Source organism: Arvicola amphibius, chromosome 10, assembly GCF_903992535.2.
Source record: "Arvicola amphibius chromosome 10, mArvAmp1.2, whole genome shotgun sequence".
Lineage (NCBI taxonomy): Eukaryota > Metazoa > Chordata > Mammalia > Rodentia > Cricetidae > Arvicola > Arvicola amphibius.
The window spans coordinates 115,122,477-115,143,058 of record NC_052056.1 but is presented as its reverse complement, the minus strand read 5'-3'; the positions used below and the strand labels follow the sequence as shown (position 1 = coordinate 115,143,058).

Genomic DNA, 20,582 nt, shown 5'->3' with positions numbered 1-20,582 from the left:
ACTACTTTCAGTCCGCTCTCAAAGCAGAATATAAACAAAGAAATGGCATGATTTTTTTTTTCCACACTAAATATTGGGGGCAAGCGGCATCATAATGAGTGTTCTCATAGAGATGATAGAATTTTTGGGTCAATCAATATCCAGTCTTGGCAGACGTTCCAGAACACCAAGGCTGCATAAAGCACCTTCCTTACGGGACTTGTTCTGTGTCACTGGTATCATGGGAGCCATTGTGGTGTCCACTGGTCTCCAGAGGACCCTGTCCCTGGAAGATCGCAGTTTCAATCTTGTTTAAATAATGGTAACCCTAAACCCAACAGCAGGAGGCAACTTGTAACTATGGAGATAAGTTTAAAGATGGACAGATAAGCACACATACATTATTAAACAAGGTAAGTCATAAGCAACGAATGCAAATGACATATAAAAGTAATTCTGCTCTAAGAGATGCAGAGATACTGGCTGAAGTGGACAGGGATAGCATCCAAGTGGGATTGGAATTGATAAGGTACCCATTATTAAAATATATATATATCACTGAACAAATCAGCTGCTTTGTGCCCTGCCCACAGGAAAGGGTACCCTGACCAGCAGGCATGACTGTACCCATCTGCTTGGCAGGAACAGTGTGGTACTATGAGGACTGTGTGGGCTGTCTAATATAGCCAGTGAACTCATCCCATTTTCTGAGCCTGTGCCCGCCACACACAGCCTTCCAAAAGTAACGGGGCTTGCTTGCTTTCTTTAAAGATTTATTTTATCTATGTGCGTGCATGCATGTATGTGTGTGTGTCTGTATGTGTATGAGAGAGACAGACAGACACACACACACAGAGAGAGAGAGAGAGAGAGAGAGAGAGAGAGAGAGAGAGAGAGAGAGAGAGAGAGAGAGAGCAGGTGGGAAGGCTTCAGAAGAGGGCATCAGATCACCTAGAGCTGGAGTTAAACAGCATGGTTTCTGGGAACCAAACTTGGAAGAAATAGATGTAAGTGCTCTTAACAATGGAGCCATCTCTCCAGCCCTCAGTAACGGGGTCTTCTAAGTAATCTGCCCTGAACGGGAGATGTCAGGACCCCCCCCCCCCCCCCCCGAGCATCCCAGCCAACAGATCCTTTCTCAGGAAGCTGATGGGTTGGCATTCCACAGGAAAACCTCACATGAGCTCCATCTGTCCGTCTGTCAGTCTGTCAGCCTGGATCAGTCCCTGTGGAATGGACAGTGAGCACGGCCAGAAGATCTTCCAGAAAGAATGGAGGAGTGAGTCCAATGAGGTCTTCCCATAGTAAACCTCAGGAGAACTCTCTCCAGCTTGGTACACTTGTCTCTCAAAAAGGGCAGGGATGTTAGACTGCTTTTAGATAAATGATCTCTCATCCAGACAACTCTTTCTCACCTAGATCATATCAGAGGCATGAAAAAGACATGAACAGGACTGAAGAGATGGCTTGGGAGTTAACAGTGTGTACCTCTCTTCCAGGACCCAAGTTGGGTTACCAGCATCCACGCCAAGTGGCTCACAACATCCTGTAACCTCAGCTCCAGAGACTCTGACACCCTCTTCTGGCCACCACAGGCATTGCACTCATGTGGCACATATTCTCTCTCTCTCTCTCTCACACACACACACACACACACACACACACATGAAACATGGGAGTGTGCATCTGAGATGATAGCACTTGGGAAGCAGAGGCAGGGGAATTGTAAGTTCAAGACCATCCTGGGCTACACAGCAAATCCTAATCTTAAAACCTCTCTTGTTTCAAAAATAAAATAAAGATATGAAGCAGAATCTATGGCTTAAAAGAAATAGTAACACAAATGAGACCAAGCAAAAACAAAAGTCAAACAAACAAAAACAAAACAAAACAAAAATAAGTCCCAGGAATAAGGTATAAAGACTACTATAAGACAGAAATTATTAATTTCTTATGATATTAAAAACCAAAGTAGAAAACTCAACTACACCAACTCCAGCTGAAAATGAATTTCACATGTAACAATGATCGCTTAAAAAAGAGAACAGCGGGAATTTTTCAAAGTGCTCAGGAAGGAAGATCTTACCGGATGAGCTAGTCAACAAAGAAGTCTAGCTACACAAGCTATTTTTCCACCCACTATCCAAACCCATGAATCGTCTCCCCCTCCTCTCCTGACATCTCTAAGAGTAAACAAAGACACGTGGCGCCTACTCTCCTCCCGGCTAAGACCTCCTGAACCTGCCAGAGGTGCTCACAGACTAACCGTCAGTGCCTGGATCTCCTCCTCTGCTTCCGCTGTTGTCTCCTCCAGCTCTGTCTTTGCCTGACGGAGCTGGCCCTCCAGGGCCGCCCTGGCTGCCTGCAGGGCTGTCAGTTGGGACTCTCGCTCCTGCAGCGACAGCTGCAGCTCCGTGAGCTGGCGTTTCAGCTCCAGCTTCTGCTCCTCGTGCTCCAGGCTGACCTGAGGAAGAAGAGGTTACATGCTCAGTGGACTGTAGAGGGAGACTGTGAAGATGAAGCAGAGCCTGCAGCTCAGACCTGGTCCTGGCCAACAGCTTAGCCTTGTCAGGGGTCCGTGTGCATCTCAGAGCAACAGCGCTGAGAGATAAATACTCTCCCATGGGTTCTGCCTCCATGGACTCATTCAACCACGGACTGAAAATATTCAGAGAGAGACTGCGTCTGTAGTGGACATGCCTGAACACATGACACATACAGAATCGTTATCTTCCCCTAAGCAGGAGAATGAAGATTTTGGTTTTACTTTTTTCTTTTTCTTCCTTCCTTCCTTCTTTTTTTTTTTTTTTTTTTTTTTTTTTTTTGATTTTTCAGGAACTCACTCTGTAGACCAGGCTGTCCTTGAACTCAGAGACCCACCTGCCTCTGCCTCCCAAGTGCTAGGATTAAAGGTGTGCACCACCACCGCCCAGCCAGTTAGCTTCTTGGAGAGCAACTCCGTAGCTGTTCTGTGTGACCCAAGGCACATGTGAGATGCATGTAGGTTACATGCAAGTGCTTCCGTATCTTTGAAAGGGCACTTGAGCAGTTATGGGTTTGGGTATCACTGAAGGGAGTCTTAGAGCCATGCCCCAATGACCATCCCTAATTCATAGGAACTTCGATGAAGCCACAGGCTTGGGTATCATGGAGGGGAATCCTAGAGCCATGCCCCAATGACCATCCCTAATTCACAGGAACTTCTTGGGTATCATGGATTGCCCCAATGATCATCCCTAACTCATAGACACTCAGATGCTTAGGAAGGCCTCCAAAGAAAGATAAGATGGTGGGAGTCTCGGATAGAAACTCTAATAATCATCCTATTAATAACAAAGATACCTTTATAATTAGAATGCAAATGCCACAAGGGGCTGGATTCTATTTCTCCTAAGTCTTCTCACACTGATTTATTCCCATTAGATAGTCTACATGAATGTCCTATTTTGAGATAAGCACTCTTCTGCCAGCCCGACCATCCACGCAATATTTTAGGCATCCATTTTAGAGCTTTTGTTTGTTTTTTTCAAGACAGGGTTTCTCTGTGTAACAGTCCTAGCTGTCCTAGAACTCAACTAGCTTGTGTAGACCGGGCTGCATCTCGAGCTCACAGAGATGCGTCTGCCACAGAGATGCATCTGCGTCTGCGTCTGCGTCTGCCTCTGCCTCCCGAGCGCTGAGATGAAAGGCGTGCGCCATCACTGCCTGGCTCATTGTAGAAAAGTTTAATGAGCCGTTTATGCATAGAGGAAGACATGGAGAAGAAAGACAGCCTTTGCGTTGAGAGGAGCGATGAGGCCAACCGTCCTCAGGCTGTAGTCGAGTGTAAGAGCTGGGACATGGAAGCTGGACAAGCAGCAGAGGTGTGGTAGCTGACCCAGAACTCTGAAACTCTGCTGCGAATACAGGAGAAGGGCTGAAGTGAAGCGGGCTGGAGAGATGGCTCAGCAGTGAAGAGCACTTGCTACCCTCGCAGAGGACCGAGCTCAGTCCCCAGCACCCACATCAGGCAGCTCCATGGGATCTGACATCCTCCACTGGCCTCAGTTAGCACAGACTGATTCCAAAGAGCAACAAGCTTCAGGGGACACACATGGCCTAGATGAGCTACCCAGGCAGAGACAATTCAGTACGATGGACTTACATGTTAAGGCAAAGCAAGTGACTTTAGTCCCAGGAGACCTGACAGTTTCTTCTGGCCTCCGCGGGCACTGCAAATGCATGGCACACATTCACACATGAACATGAGGAAAAATAAATCGTAAAAATAACAACAATTTACAGGAGTCAAATCAGATGGGAAAGGACTGGAGTCATAACCCTGGGTTATGCTTGAGTTTTGCTTGAGCCTAGCACACACAAGGCCCTGGCCAAATTCAACTGGGATTTTTTTCAGACAGGGAAAGTGAGGCATCCAGCCTGACCAGCAAAGACAAAGTCATCCCAGGACCATGCCAAACCAGTAAGACATGCTTGCTGTAATCATAGGGTATCTATGGGAACTAGCAACAAGGGTACAGAATAAACTCAGCACACCCACTGGGGGAAAAGGGGGACATATCCAGCGGAGAAGGTATCCCAGAAAAGGTGACAACCAAGTCCCAGGTCACCAGAGCAAAGAGAAGAAAGAACTGCAGAAGACGTGAGACTAATTGAATGGGGTCGGGAACAAAGGACAGAGGAGAGCTGAGTATCTGTGGTGTTTCCAAAGGGGTATCTTCCAGAGAATACCACCAGCGACCCCAGCCCAGAAGAGGAAGAGCATCAGTGCAGGGAGGGTGGGGGGACTGGACGGGGCCATGGGAAACCCAAGTGCAGTGGTCTAAAGTCCTCCGCAACGTGGACTCCACACGTTAGTGAGACCTGAAGCCGAAGCCCAGGATTCTCACGTGACAACAAAGATGATGTGACCACAGAAAACAGAACTTAGAAGACACCAAGCACTGTCGCTCAGAGAGCTCCCCAGGAAGCCTACGAGGGAGGCGTTACCACTCCCTCCACTCAGGGATAGGCAATTATGCAAAATTTACAGTTTAAAAAAAAATACAAAATAAAAAGATGGTAGGGCTGGCATTCGAACCCAGGAAGCATGGTAGGAGTTCATATTTGCAAACACAACGTCTTCCTGTTTGTCTCATTAAAATGCCAGCTGTCAGTGCAGGCTGGGACTCTACCGGCAAGCCTGCAAACTCCCCAGATGTCCACTGGCGAAAGCCTGAGACACAGGCGACAGCGAGACAAGGAGAAATCTGGTAGCAAAAGGCTGGGCACTTAAAGCAGAACCCAGAAGTCCCGAAGGTCACAGAAGGAGCCACCACAGCACACCGGGACTAAGGAGAAAGCTCGGGGCCCTTTAAGGCGAAGCAGATTAGAGGCTGAGGCCTCTGTCCTGAATCTCACACCAGCATGTGTGATTGCCCAGGGAAGATGAACTCCCAGGGAGAATGAGAGCCCTGAGCCTCTTATGAAACATTTTAAGCTTCTCCTACCGTCCCAGGGGCGGGAGAAGCAGTGAGCTATTAAAGAAAGAAACGCCAACAAAGCTTCCCCGAGGACATGGTTACCCAGAGAAGCTACTGCACCCGCAGGAAGGCAGTCTATGTGGAGAGGAAAGGTGAAAGACAGCTGGCTCGCCAAGGCTGAAGGCGCCTGCCTGTCTGGGTTGTCTGCACTGACACCCTTAAGGCTGACTCTACTGGGAAAAATCAAAAGTGTAGCCTGGATAGTTCAAGTGAGACCGATTCTCCAAACCAATCACACAGACTACTCCCTACAAATAAACAAAAGAAACTAAAAAGCTACAAACTCCATGGCCCCTTCCAATTTCCTTTTTAAAGATGATAAAACAGCCTTTGTGGCTCACAACTGTGGCTCCCTCGGGAGGCTGAGACAGGCTGGTCATGGTCTCAAAGAACTTACAAAAAATTGAAGATGACGCTAACAGCACACTATATGGCTCTGGATGATGCTACTGGAGGGACTCGTACCTTGACAAGCCCTGGAAATGGAATTTGTCTTTGGAGCCCAGTTAAATCAGATACATGTAACCCATTCCTTCTCCAGAGTTTGTCCTCCAATGCTCCTAGTTTTCCTCCATCAGGCAAATCTTAACCTGGCTGTCTTTTAATCTCCTGGGATTATGGGACTGGCCTTGGCCCCAGTCATAGGCCTGCCGCCTGCCCATGCACGAACTGTACACAGCGTGGCCTTCATTAAATCCTGCTGAAGGGGGAACTGCTCAGCACCACTGGACAGATGCTCCAATCTACATGACTCCCACAGAGCCCTAAAAGGGAGAAGTGTCACCACGGACGCTTTAGAGATAAGGAGCCGAAAGTACGGACATACGATCTAGGAACAGAAAACCAGGGGGCTGCCAAGAGGGCTCAACAGGTCAAGGCGTTTGCAGCCAAACCTGAGTTTGATCTCCAGAGGCTTACATGGTAGAAGGAGAAACCCAAACTCCCACAGGCATGCTGTGGAGTGTGCAAACATCCATGTGCACACAAGCAATACTGTTTTCTAAACTAATAATAAATAAAGGTGAATTCGAACCTGGGACCACATGGCCCACTCTATAATCTTCATCACCACGAGCAAAGCCTCCAGTGTGTATTGATTTACGCTTGGAAGCTGGCTGACTCAGGGACCGGATTCCCCCCAGCGAAACCCTTCATCCTCACCTCCCTCAACCTTGTCTCCAGCTCCAGCAGCCGGTTCTTGTCACTGTGATCTTGGTGGCTGATCTTCTCCAGCTGCTCTTCCAACTTTCGGTTCTGGGCCTCCAGTTTCCCAGCCTGAGTCTCCAGGTAAAATTTCTGCTGCCTGAGTTCTGAAATCATCTCTTCCTGGGCCTTCCTGGTGGGGGTGGGGGAGGAGGGTAAACCAAACAGACTCATCAGAAGCAAGCCTGTCTCCCTGGCACAGCAGGCGGGAATGGGGTGAGAAGGTACATCTTCTGTGAGTAGACTGCACTCATCCCAAGGTTATTGCCCCTCCTAATCCGGCCTCACAGGCATGGGCACAGCATGAGGAACTGGGGCCCTTGAGTCAACACTGCTCTGAGTTCCTTGTCAACGGGATTAAGTGTGGTCATGCAACAGATGCTAACATTTCAATCCTTTGGTAGACCTTTTCGTTTGTTTCTTTTAGAGCCTCTATACAGAGTAGAGAGAGGCCTCCTTTGAGTAGAGGCGTCCTGAGTTCACGATGCACGTTCTGTGAAAGATGCTGCAATCGAGAAAAGACAACTTTGCTCCTCCTTCTAGAACTCTGTGGTGCTTCCTCACCTTCCCGCCAATTGCGACAAGTATCAAAACTGAGAACCCAAGGCCAGAGGGTGGGTGGCCCAACTGGTTCATAGTAAAATGGGAACGCTTCCAGAGGTCTCTGAAGGGATGCGCAGAGGGAAGGCATTCCTCAGGACTGTAAATTCAGGCAAGGAGACTTGATTTATAAACTTGGCCAACCATTGCTGACCCCCGAGGCACAGCTCCCTACAGGGGGATGCGTGGCTGAACTGGGTGCACACAAAGTCACCTCCTGCTGATTAACAGCAGCGCAGGAAAAGAGGATAAGAGAGACAGCAGTTTTCCAGAAACAAACTCTAGCCAGCTTCCTCAGCCACAGGAAATACTCTGTGGTCTGTAGAACCTGAGGTACCTGAGGAATACGTGATGCGTACTGTGGTGGTGGCGCACGCCTTTAATCCCAGCACTCGGGAGGCAGAGGCAGGCGGATCTCTGTGAGTTCGAGACCAGCCTGGTCTACAGAGTGAGTTTTAGGACAGCCAGGGCTACACAGAGAACCCTGTCTCAAAAAACGGAAAGAATGCCTGACTCGAAAGAGAGGCCGCGCAGGAGTGAGGCCGCTCAAAGGAGAGCGAAACTACACGAGTGTGCACAGCAAGGCTCGGCCGATGCACACATTTGACGTAGCCGGTGGCGGTTCCTATCAGACGAAAGAACAGACGGGAGCCGAGGTGAGCGCAGTAAACTGCTTGCTTACATGTTCCTCTGGGTGAAGAGACTGCTGTTTGCCGCGAGCTTGTTGGCCTCGGACAGTTCCACAATCCTCTGCTCCAGGGATCTGATCTTGGAGTCCATAGCGTTGATCATCTGAAACACAGGTGACCCCTGACACCTCACACATGGACAGTCCGGTCAGGAAGGGTGGGGGTGGGCCGTGGGAGCCACGGAGAGCGCCCTTAAAATGGCCACGGGCAGGTTGGCCAGAGGTAGAGAGAGACTGCACTAGGCTGTACCTTGAGGGTCACAGGTCAGAAGTAGAGAGAGACTGCACTAGGCTGGACCCTGAGGGTCACAGCTGTCACAGCTCAGTGGGTGGTATTCATCAATGGATGAATTGATGAATATGAAAGATATTCAGTGGTTTTTCCAACTGAAACCACTGTCTCCACACTAGGTGGCCTGTATCAAAATCACCTAGCAGGAGCTCTGGGGAAGCAGCCATCCTGCACAGAAGCTGGCCTCTTACATCCCGGTGCCATGTGTATACAACCCGGGCCTTTAGGAGCTCTAAACTACTAACTAAATAAACATCACAACTAAGTAAACATCATAGCGCATTTCTCTACATTAGCATTTTCTCAGTTTAACTAAGGGTGGGGTCAGATAAAAATATAACTAGGGGCTGCGGAGGTGTCAGCACTTTGAGGCAGGAGGATCTCTGTGAGTTCAAGGTCAGCCTGGTCTACAAGAGCTAGTTCCAGGACAGGCTCCAAGGCTACAGAGAAATCATCTCGAAAAACAAATATATACCTTGGACAGGCCTCTCCTTTGAGAGACTGGGGAGGGGGCATCAAACCCAGCGTCCTCGTGTACGAAAGGCAGGCACTTGAGCTGTGCTACGCTGCAGTCCCAGTCCTTCCCTTGGGGATTCTGGGGTAGAAAACCCCCATGAGCATCTGGGATAATACGGATGGATTTACAGGTATCCCAGGCCAGTCCCATGCCCAGCAAGGTGGAAGGGACAGAAATCAGTAAATTTTAAAAGAGAGAGTGACTTGGGAGCTTGAGGGCCACCGGGTGCTGTCCAGAGGCACTTTGAAGGGACCCTGCGGTGTCAGTCATTGAAGAACACAAATCCAGCCACTGTTCTTTGGGGAACGAAGCTTCTTAGTACCCACAGACCCTGTGTGATGCCACGGAGAGAACACGTTACAGGATGAAATGGAGTGACTCCCGGCCTCACTTGAAACCCTTCTCGGGAAGGTGGCCTGGAGTCTTGCTACCTACCGCCTTCTGCTCGCTGAGGATTTTGCCCTTCTCGTGGGCCTCCTCTTCGTGTCTCTGCATCATGTTCTCCAGGCTCTCCTTGTCAGCCAGGTCCTTCTTTATCTGATTGTCCAACACCTGCAGAGACAAAAGATGTGAATATCCCAGGAAGCTAAACTGGGGGAGGAGGGGAAGAGAGGCAGCAGAGGCCCAGGCCTCCGTACACAAAGAAGGTGAATCCCGAGCAGAGTCAATTCATTCACCAAGATGACTTGAAGAAGAGAACATCGCCACCAAATGCCCAAAACCAGGTGGACGTGAATGAGAAGTCTGCTGGGAAGTCGGGCAGCTGTGCCCAAACGAAGAAAGCTGACTCCAGCATGCGGAAGAGGGAGGGCTCAGTGCCTAGCCCTAGGGAGGGAAGCGCCTAGCATTTGAGAGCATTACCTGGGGTGGGGGGAGTGGGGGCGCTTCTTAGCGGTGATTTTCAAAACATGCCTTGCTCCTAATTTGTACAAAATGAATTCTGAATACTCCCAAGCGATGCATCTCAGAAGGAAAGGAGATGAAGGGCCACAGAGTCTGGACGACTGGGGCCGATGTTCTGATACAGCCAGCGACAAGACAATGTTGCCCACCAGTGCGTGGGTGGGATGGATAATATCAAAGACGGGGCGGGGGAGGGGGTAGATCCTTTTTTTCCTCTGATATAACCAGGATTAAAAGTCCCTGGAAAAAGACACTTCTCTGGAAGAGAGAAATGCTGTGTTCTCAGGGCTCAGGCTGTTACTGTGAGCACCTAGTCCCAAAGAGGAAAAATAGAAACATTAACGGTGTCACCAACCACCAGTTTGATCCGATGTTCTGCCAAGGCACTTGACCCTCCGAATCACCAAAACCCCGGGGACGGAGAGGAAAGATACTGAACTCCCTGAGCCTTCGACCAAGCAAGAACCTATGCTTCTCACCACAAAGAATTCACTTTGCTTTTGTGAATAACACCACTGCCATCCAACATGTACCAGAAGACTGGAAAAATAAAGCTGTTAGAATCAGGGTCACAGTTGAGACCTGAAATACGCCTTTTTTCACAATGTCTATTGTGAGGGGCCCTCCATGGCTTCTGGGGACATTGTCCCTAAAAAAGAACCAGTCAGCGGGGAAGGGGTCCACAAGATAAAGGAAAGAACAAATATCAAAGAGGGCTTTCAACTAGAATTCAATGAGGAAGGGAAAAAAAAAGTTAGTGGAGAAGCCCAGAAAGTAGCAAGCAGGGTCACGCGGGTTCGGAGCACTCAGTGGGGTAATAAAGTGACCATTCTGTTGGATGTCTGAGGGAGATTCTAAAATTATGAGCAAGAACACAGTGGATCCGGGGTATGATCAGAGCTATGACCAAAACGGCCTCACAGAAGCTGGAACCAACAATACAGAAGAGTTCAGAGGGAACAGCTTGTCTGGAACATTCCCTGGGGTCTATAAGATAAAGTTCTGCCTAGCTAGAAGGGACCAGAGACTGCACAACACCCAGGATGCCCAGGCTAAGGAAACCCCCCTTTCTCCAGGGTGCTAACGCAAAGGAAGACGGCTGCTCAGAATGGCTGTTCTAAATCAGATCCCCACCTTGGCAGCGAAGGGTCCTGATACAACCTGCACGTTGACCAAAAGGGACATGCCGTCACCCAGAATGAAAGAATCTTGGCTTTGACAGGGTCCGACTGGCAGGGGACAGAGATGTAAGACAGACGTGGCTTTTGATGGGCCTTCAGTTTCATCAATTCAAACCACACAGTGGGTTCCACAAGGGGTTACTGTCGTTACGCGGGCATTCTGAACATTAAAGTCTGGAAACCCCTACAAATTCTAAACTAAAAGGTGAGCTCGATAAATTTAAGAGGCCACATCTGGTCATTTTCCTACAGTCGTTTAATAAAAAGTAACTGAAAATTGCCACAGGTAAGAGGGAGTGGCAGGGTGGTGATGGCAGTGTGTCTGGGTAGGACGGACATGCTGGACTCGCCAAGAGAGGACCTCTTAATGCTAAGGATGCAAGCAAACCCAGCACAGGGTCACCACAGACACCAACAGCCTCTTTCAATGACTGGGCAAAGAAACGATCACATAAGATAGAATGATCAAAGTCATGTGACCTGGGCTCAGTTCTCAGGAGTGGGGGTGGGGGTACTGACAAGAGAAAGTATTTCAGACCAAAAGCTAAGCAAAAGCAGACAAAAAAAAAAAAAAAAAAAGAAAGAAAACCCGACTAAAACAAGGTTGTTTCTAACTGAAGCTCCTGTCTCATAGCCTCACGTTTGAGAGAAGACTGAAGTCAAAGTTTCCCTTAATGATACACCAAAGAAAACGGGCAGCTTGACAGACATGCAAAGGGGAACAGACATCGTGAGGGAGAAAAAGAGAGGGGTGCAAAGCCAATCTTCAACACACCAGTCATCAGATACACATGCTCAAAAAATAACAGACCTGAAAATGAATGCATAGGATCAAAAGTTATCTTTCATAATCTGGTAAACTTGGGAATAAAACAAATAGCATATCTGCCTAGAAATGAAACATATTCCTGAAATTAAAACCTCAACAGACAGGTTTGTCAGCAGTTTAGACACAGTTAAGAGAGGCTTAGCAAAGTGGAAAGTAAGGCAGTAGAACTCACCTAGGATACAGCACAGAGGGACAAAGAAAAGGAAACAAGGAAAAGTGGATTCCAAGAGATCTAGCCCATGTCTACTTAAGTTCTCAAGATGGCAGCAAAGACAAAAGAGAGAGCAAAAATAAAACTTGAAATATATTAAACACTGATTTCCTCAGCGTTGAGTAAAAATGTATTAATCTACTCAAAATTTCAAGCAGGATAAATAAATCAATGTCCAACAACTCATAGCAGGACTGCAGAAGAATTAAGGACAGAAGGAGACACACAGAGAGAAAGAGACACATACACACAAGCTTAGCTTCATTTTCGAGATGGTAACAGTCCGAGCGGGGTTGGGGGGGCAAAGAGCACTGTCACAGCCTACAGAGAACGAGGCTGACGCGTACATCGGCAGCACAAACTGATCTGGGGAAGTGGTTGGGGGCAGTAGAGCAGAGCTGGAGAAAGTATGGGTAAAAATGACCAAAATGCATGCATGATTATGTGCAAATATCAAATTATAAATAATTTAGTATTATCAAATATCAAAAAATAAAAAGCATTTTTCTTAAAAAAAAAAAAAGAATGGGGATGGACACTGTTATATCCAACAAATACACCAATTTAAAATGCACATTCAAGAAAATAAACAACTCAAAAGTGAAGGTGAGGGGAAGGAACCAACAAAGGTGGGGAGACAAGAGAGGGTAATCGAAGAGATGTGGAAAAAGCAACTGATTAGACATGTAAACAATGTCATAATGAATTAGATGAATTATTTTATACCATAATATATGCCATTTCTAAAAAATGAAACTAAGGAGCTGGAGAGAGTCGAGTGGTTAAGAGCGCTGGCTGCTTTTGTAGAGGACCTGAGCTCAATTCCCAGCACCCACGTCAGGTGACTCCAGAAACAAAACAAACAACAAATCCATTGCCCTCTTCTGGCCTCTTCAGGTACTACACTCACATGTAGTATATACCCCACCCCCACCACACACCTAAAATTTAAAAACTAAATTAAAATTTAAAAATAAAAAAAAAATGAGGATAAAACAAGCACATTTCAGAACAACATCAGCTCTTTACAAAATTAAGTTCTCAAGGATGTACTTTAAATGAAAGGAAAAGGTACTGAATGAAGTCAGAGATGCAGAGGGAAAATCAAAAGCAAAGAATATCGTGACTATGTGGGCAAATCTACATAATCACGCCCCAAACCACCGTGGGTTAAAAATGAATAAATAAAGATGGAACCACAATATGGAATGAAGAATATATTAAGCTCCAGACTTGGAAATCTCACATCATGCAGTAAGGACAGGGTTTACCCTACACCACCCTTTGCTCTAACAAGCTGTGAGCCCAAGTGCCCGCGGATGCAGGGAAGCCACCCGCGTGCTAGGGAAGGTTTAGACAGGACTGACAGGGTGGCTTTACTTTAATTTTTTCCTCGTAGTGCTGTTCTTTCTGTTTCAAGTGTACTTCGAGGTGTTGTGCTGAGACCTGAGCCTCCCGGTGTTTCTCCTCCAGCTCCTGGACACAAAAGAACAGTCAGTCAGGCGTGCTCGGGGAAGGGAGCCAATGCACATGAGACAATCACAGGAAACACGACTGTCACAGGCACTGCAGCCACTGCTCCCTCCAACACTAGACTGAGGCTCTTGGGAAGAAAACCGCCAGTGTGTGGCCTTGGTTCTCCCAAGTCCAAGCAGACACACACACACACACACACACGTACACGTACACACAACAGCTGGTGGGCTGTGAGGCCAGATCAGTTGGTGTGACAGGTCAGACAGGGGCAGCGGCTCCACTTTACACAGAGAAATAAAGGTAACAAGGCAACAGTCAAGAGTTCGGCATGGCACAGAGACCCTGACCACTGTCTTGAGCCTTGGGCTGTTTTCATTGTTAATGTTCATCAGCCTTAAATAAGAAAAAAGGGATTTTAATTTATTATGAAGATGATAAACAATACTTTGGGTCTTCCTCATTCATAAAAGCATTGCTCAAGAACCCGCGCTAAAAAGGAAAGCTAATGTCACAATCAGCGTAAGTATAAAAATAACCGTGGCGTTTGGAGTGATTGATCATTGTAAATGACTGGCATGTGGAGAGCCTGAACACTGAAGATGGACACGTGAGACAATGTTTACATGAAGCAGCGCTGATGGGAATGGAGATGACAATGAAGATGCATGCGTACAAGCGAGTGAGAAGAGAAGCTGGAGCCAGCAAACAGACCAAGTTGTAGGTTCTCTTGCTTCTTTCATTGCTTTTTCTGCCTTTAAACAAAATTGTGATGCATCTGAAAATTACACCACCTTATTTGCCCGTGTATTTTAAACCGACCTCTTAGGAAACACGGCATCCAGTTCACTCACTAAAAGACACGCTAAACACAGGCACAGTTGCATCGGAACCAGGAGTCTGAACCCGTTAGTTAATTACTGACATCAGAAGTCATTACTCCCAAGTTCTCTTCTCTTCATACTCCTGTGAAATCCTCTATGAAGTCGAAGCAATGATAAAGAATTTCAAAGAATGAAGGAATTATATGGGATATGCCCAGAAAACGGAAGGTGGGGGGGGGTACTTTTGGGAGTCACAGGCACACAACGGCTCACAAGTCTGCAGATACAGGCTTTGCTTTGAGGGCCGTTGAAAGGCTCGGGCTCCAGACCAGGTGCACAAAACCCACTGTAATGCACCATATACATCTCCGGGAAGCTGAATGTAAACAGGGGTCCAAATAATAAAAACATCTTGCGGGATTTGCACATGTTCACGGCAGGACTGCAGGCCTTTGACTGAAGCAGAGATGGTGCTGTAATGTGGCCCTGATCACCCCCTTTGAAACTTCTTATCACAATGGCAAGCATTTTAAAGCAAGGACATTTTGGGACCTGCTTGCCAGCATCATCTCTATATGACGGCTTGATGATCGTTCTTGGCCCATATCCCATATACCCTGCAGTCTGAGCACAGGGTTCTTGAGCAAGAGGCACGTTCTGCTAAAATGAAGGCACAGACGGTCACACGCAAAGGCACTTGGGCAGGTGACAAGATACATTCAGATCAAGAAACTTTACTCTTTGGTTACAAGGCACTTGACAGTCATCTTTCCTCGGGGGTCAGTCCTCATAAGATGGCACACAAGTGGGAACAGAAATCTAAAAATCGGTTAAAATAAAACCCAGCACTCAGACAGCCGAGCCTGCCGGCTACGGGAAAGGTAATTTACAGTCAAGAGTCCAACTAACACCTCGCTGCTTGGGCGTTTTGCAGTTCTTGTTGTTGTTGTCATTTTTTAAAACGTGTCTTTTACTACACACACATCAGAGCAACTCTTCCTTATGTCACGCGGCTCCCGCGGTTCACTGCTGTATTCCAGCCCCCGGGACAGTGCCTGGCACATAGTAGAAGCTCATTAAATATTTGTTGAATGAATGAATGAACACATCGCCATTAAAGAGAGAAACACTTCAGAACCACAAGAGCTAAGCCCTTCATTAACTGTTCGTTAATCAGGGAAGGGGTAACAGTGGCGGGATCTACCCTTACTCACAGTAAAACTCACACGCTTGACAAGAGTCGGGAGAGATTCTGATGACAGAACAGAGATCAGGAGGGAGTAGACAACTACATCTGTCTTGTGTGCAGACACACACACATACACACATAAATGGAAAGACTGGGAGGCAAAGCCAAACAATTTAACCGATTCCTCTTTTATCCTTTTGTTCAAGAACATCCTTACATTGCAGGCTATTCCCAGAGAAATCTTCCGGGTGTTGAAGAGTTTGTATTAAGTGCTACACAAGCCTGTAACTCAGCCAATCTTGAATTCATACAGCTATGGGCATCTCGGTTCCCACGAGCGAGGAAGAGAGAGATGAAGTGGCCCATTTACACCCCCCCCACCTCCTTCTAGGGGACAAAAGGAGATTATTGTGCATGAATCCCAAATCATCCCTAAGCCTCTTAAGTATTGACATCCAACTTCTGCCTTTGGGAGCGAGACTTGAAGGTGCTGCCTCCCTCCACTGCCACGGCCTGGCCGGGGAGGTACATCATCCTATCTACAGTCTCAGCCGCCCAAGCGCTCATTCCCTGATCAAGTTAATTTGGTCATCAGCACTGAAGACAGATTCTGAATGGTGACACACCTAAAAAAGGATGCTCCGGTGGAGGCCATGGGGTGAAGTACTAGTAAGAGCCAACCTAGCAGAGACAGTGCGTGGGGGAACAGCGATCTGTGGCAGCAACTACAGCGAGGAAAACAGTCCGTGTGACTCACTGCTTTCGCTTCTAGAAACAAGAACTGGGGCTTTGGTCTTAGAAGTCTAAAACCCAATAGATTTTTTGCACTGGTTTTGCCACATTAACGGCCAAACAAAACTCTACTAAAGAGGAGAAGAGCGGGTGGGGGAGGCGGGGAGATAAATGCACGATTTCATTCTGTAAAATGCCAGGTGAGAGCAAACAGAAAACAGAGAGCTACAGCAAGGACAGGTCTATCACCGGGGCCGAAATGTCCTGTGCTGGCTTGTCCAGGCTCCTCTCCATGTGGCTCTCTCCGGTCACCTACTCGGTGACACCTCCCATGGGATGGCATTTGAACCTTCTTGCCCCCTTCCCTTTGAGACCTCTAGCCTCTTATCTTTGAACTTTGCAACTTCCACTCCTGCTCACCAGAATTTTATCAGCCATCTGCTGGATCTGTTGGGACTTTGTCTGGATGTCGTCCTTCAGTCTGTTCTCTCTACGCTCCATGGTCTCTAGTCTCTTTACCTTGTTCTCCAGAGAGTGGCGGCGTTCCTGTAGGTCGTGAATCAATCAGAGAGTTTTAATGGAGCAAATGCTGTGGGCATACCACCTGCACCAAGGGAAAGAGCCCTCAAGAGGCAGACACGCAAGTTGGGAAGAAAAAAATCTCGGGCACCTGAAGCAACGGCGAAGACGACAACTCTAGAATCCGGGTACTCAGCAGTGTAGATAATAAGAGTGCATTCATTCATTCAAATATTTACCAAGCACCTACTATCTGCAAAGTACCACACTAAGCATCATGTGAGATACAGAGAGGAAGACGATGTCACTCTGCCCTTGGGAAACAAAGGACAAACAACAAACAAATACAACGCAGGTTAAGAGGGGAGAACCACAGAACAGACACAAAGGACTGTGGGGACTGATGGGCAGGAAGGGGACGTCTGAACGCACAGTTGAGGCATGGGATAAAGAGGCATGAGCTCTGGAGATGCTGCAGGGCAGCTAGGAGTGAGGAGGGCAGGAGAAGACGGGGGGGCGGGGGAGCAGGCCACTGACACACAACAGTCTTATGAACAAAGAAAGCTTGGGGGAAATACAGAGGTAGGTCAAAAGGCAATGGGAGTTCCAAGGCAAGCCCAGACTGACCACCACTGCAAAGGTTGGGGAAGCATGAGTGAAAAGGAGCCAGCATTTGTGGGTCACATGGCTATTTCATAGGTCTCAGGTGCACCCAGCATCAAGGGGCACACCTAAGATATACAGAGACCCTAAGTCGAGTAGTGATGGCACTCAGGAGGCAGAGTCAGGTGGATCTCTGTGAGTTCAAGGCCAACCTGGTCTACAAGAGCTAGTTCCAGGATAGGCTCCAAAGTTACAGAGAAACCCTATCTTAAACCGCCTCCCCCCACAAAACAAAACAAAACAAAACAAAGCAAAAAGAAAAAGTATACAGAGACCCTCAAACACTGGGGACGGGGCAGGAATACTTGGGGGTCCACGGATATTATCCTGTGTGAGTTAGGAGGGGAGAAGGAAAGACTTGAAGCTGGAGATCCGGAAACCGTTTCATCTGCTTAGCTAGCGGAGAGACTCTGGACCAGGAGGAAGGCTACCGGGAGGGCAAAGAGGAGAGGAAGCTCGTTGGTATTTCTAGGAGTCAGGGACTCGCTGAGCACTGGGGTCACTCTGGACTTGAGGTACTGTTCACACACACGCTTGGGTTTCAGGACAACAGTGGGAGGCAGCCAGGAATGCAGGTGAGGACAGACCCCAGACAGCCGTGTCACCATGTGCAGGCAGAGTCACATGAAGGTTGTGGTGGGGAAGAGGAAAGACCAGGGGACAGACAAGACAGTGACACTGTGTTACAATCAACTCTGACACAATGAGGGGAGCGGCAGGGAGGCAGGGACGGGCAAAGGAGTCTCAGTTTGGACTCTCCGTTTGTCTGCACTGTTTAAGTTTTGACAGTGAAAAGCCACTCGGATTTTCAGTATAATTATATAAATGATTTCAACAACAACAACAACAACAACAAAGAATCTGATGGGGGAAAGGCCCAAAACACAGGCCCAGAGTCGCCGACAAGGGTAACTGGCGAAGCCGTGGAGAACAGTCTGTTAGATCCGCATTGTGTTAGAAACAGCAAAACACGGGAAAGAAAAAGAAAACCACAGAGCAGCAACGGCCAGGGAGCCTAGAGAAAACAGAACCCAGCGCAGTCGAGAGGCCAGGGGGAGCAGCAGGACCACCTGCCCAGGTATCGTTCACCTCAGAGCTGCTGAGACAGGCGTGGAAGGGTTCTTCAGAGGGGAAGAAGTTTGGTCAAACAGCAACAGTGATGTGTTTCAGTTTCTCTGCCTCAGCACAACCAGGATCAAAGGCAAGGTCAGCTGGGGACAAACAGCTCGGGCTGAGGAAAGGGCCCCGCTCACCTCGGCTTCAACCAGCTTCTTTTTGATGCCTTCAGAAGAATCTTCTCGGTTGTGCAGCTTCTCCAGCTCCCTCTCGGCTCGCTCCTTGGCCTGGCGGATATTCTGCAGGAGCTCAGTGGCTTCTGTGCTAGCTTTTACAGCCTGGCAGGAGAAAGGGGGACAGGACATTGGTGTCTACATGGATTCATGTGGGGGGCAAAGAATGAAAACTGAAAAAGCAGGTGATACTGAGCACATCAGAGCCATTCTTCAAAACATGAGCATTTACTTATTGCATATCTTGTATATATTAGGTGCACTCTTTTTTAATATCACTGAATTTGGAACAAGTCTCGTAGTTAAAATTGATGTGCTTCTCTTTCTTGGGATGACTAACGATCTTTTGTTTCTCCAATTCGGTGCAATACAAAGAGCCAAACAAAAAGGTACCCAGCCTTAATCTAGTTCCTTCTGACTACTCTGCCTGTGGGGAATGTGTAAACAATTTCAACAGGAAAACAAGGTCAAACGCTAGCCGAGTTATGACCTCTCAAGGACTGTTAATAGTCTGGGGTCTGTGATAGTCGGCAAGGTAAAAAGAAAGAAGGCCGAGCCTCTTAATTTTGTCATATTTGTTAGCTCTCATTTGGGTCTAACCTGCACTATAGCTTCTATAGCACTGTGGATGACATCTGAATTTAGGGGACAAATTAAAATGTAAATGTATATATAATATTTACACATTCATAGGATGCGTGTGTGTATGCGTGTGTGCATGTGTGTGTGCGTATGTGTAGGGGAGTGGGGGTGTATGTGCAAAGCATCCTCACACGTATCGCTTCAACTGTAATTTTAACAAGTGCAGCCAGTCGGCTGGTACGGGCCCGTGATCCCAACATCTAGAAGGAGGATAATGAGTTCAGTGCCAGCCTGGACTGCATAGCAAAGCTCTGGTAAAATTTTAAAAGTGGAAACTACAAGGAAACGCCAATCCTAAGACCTGTAATATGCCAAATGGGAGCCAGTGGCCACAAGGGCTGCTGAACCCTGACATGCAGAAGAACATTCATTTTATTTTTTTAAAGGTAGTTTTAATGATTTCAGTCAAATAACAAGAGACTGGCTGGACAGAACCGCTGGATGACAAAGACTGACAATTCCCAGAGAGATGTGTGGCCGGCCACATCGAAGTGCTTAGTGACTTGGAAAAGGCTAAAGCGGAAGCGCGATGCTGTTGCTGTGGTTTACCACAGTGCGCTACGTCCTTATAGAACCAACCACCAAGCACGTGCATAGACAATCTGATGCAGAAACCACGTCCCAAACCACAGTCCCTCTGTCCGTCTGCTGATGAGCACTTCCGCGTTCAGCTAGAGAGGCTTTGAAATGTGGAGAACAGACCTTACCCGTCCCTACCCCAGAAAAGGGTAACGAGGATGCTAATCACCCTGATCACATCACAAGCGGACACAGCATCAGAACACCATTGTGCACACTTCCGTCATTGATCAATTATTCCTTAATAAGCTGAAGCACAACTGAAGCAGGGCCATTAGCACAAACTTTGCCAATATTTCCCCGCACCCAACACACACAACCACACCATGACACCAGGGAGCCATCGACAGTCCCCAGAGAGGGGATCTGCCACAATCCTGGTAGAGGAGGAGCCAGGCTGCCCCTGCAAATGCAAAGTGAGAGACCTCCCCTCCCAAGGCACTAGAAGCCACTTTTGGGTTTCTGTTCCCAGAGTCTCACACAAGTTTGGTTTTTAAAAACAAACACTGCAGGAACATCCCAAAAGGAAAACTTAAATCCAGAAGCCTGATATCTGAGTAACAGTACACTCGCCCTTCATCATCTTTAGTGCTGGTGACTGACAGCTTCTCTCTTCTTTTCCGCTCTGGGGTGAGGCAGATAGGGACTTGGGAATGGGAGAGCCCCCTCTCAGCCGCCTCGGTGGAACTTACCTTTTCCAGCTTCTCCTGCAGTTCCTGGATTTTGAGCTGTTGCTCAGCATTGATC

At 47.8% G+C, this 20,582-nt stretch overlaps 1 protein-coding gene across 1 annotated transcript in view; it reads right to left on the bottom strand.

Annotated features, from left to right (window-relative positions):
• The window catches only part of Cit (citron rho-interacting serine/threonine kinase), a 176,240-nt gene that overhangs the window by 56,644 nt on the left and 99,014 nt on the right, over nucleotides 1-20,582 (bottom strand). Inside the window, exons 17-24 of the mRNA XM_042055883.1 lie at nucleotides 20,528-20,581; nucleotides 18,579-18,719; nucleotides 16,564-16,689; nucleotides 13,306-13,401; nucleotides 9,237-9,353; nucleotides 7,987-8,096; nucleotides 6,663-6,837; nucleotides 2,246-2,443 (exon numbers count right to left, since the gene is read on the bottom strand). Of these exons, the coding sequence (XP_041911817.1) occupies nucleotides 2,246-2,443; nucleotides 6,663-6,837; nucleotides 7,987-8,096; nucleotides 9,237-9,353; nucleotides 13,306-13,401; nucleotides 16,564-16,689; nucleotides 18,579-18,719; nucleotides 20,528-20,581 (1,017 nt within the window). The remainder of the gene's footprint in view (nucleotides 1-2,245; nucleotides 2,444-6,662; nucleotides 6,838-7,986; nucleotides 8,097-9,236; nucleotides 9,354-13,305; nucleotides 13,402-16,563; nucleotides 16,690-18,578; nucleotides 18,720-20,527; nucleotide 20,582) is intronic.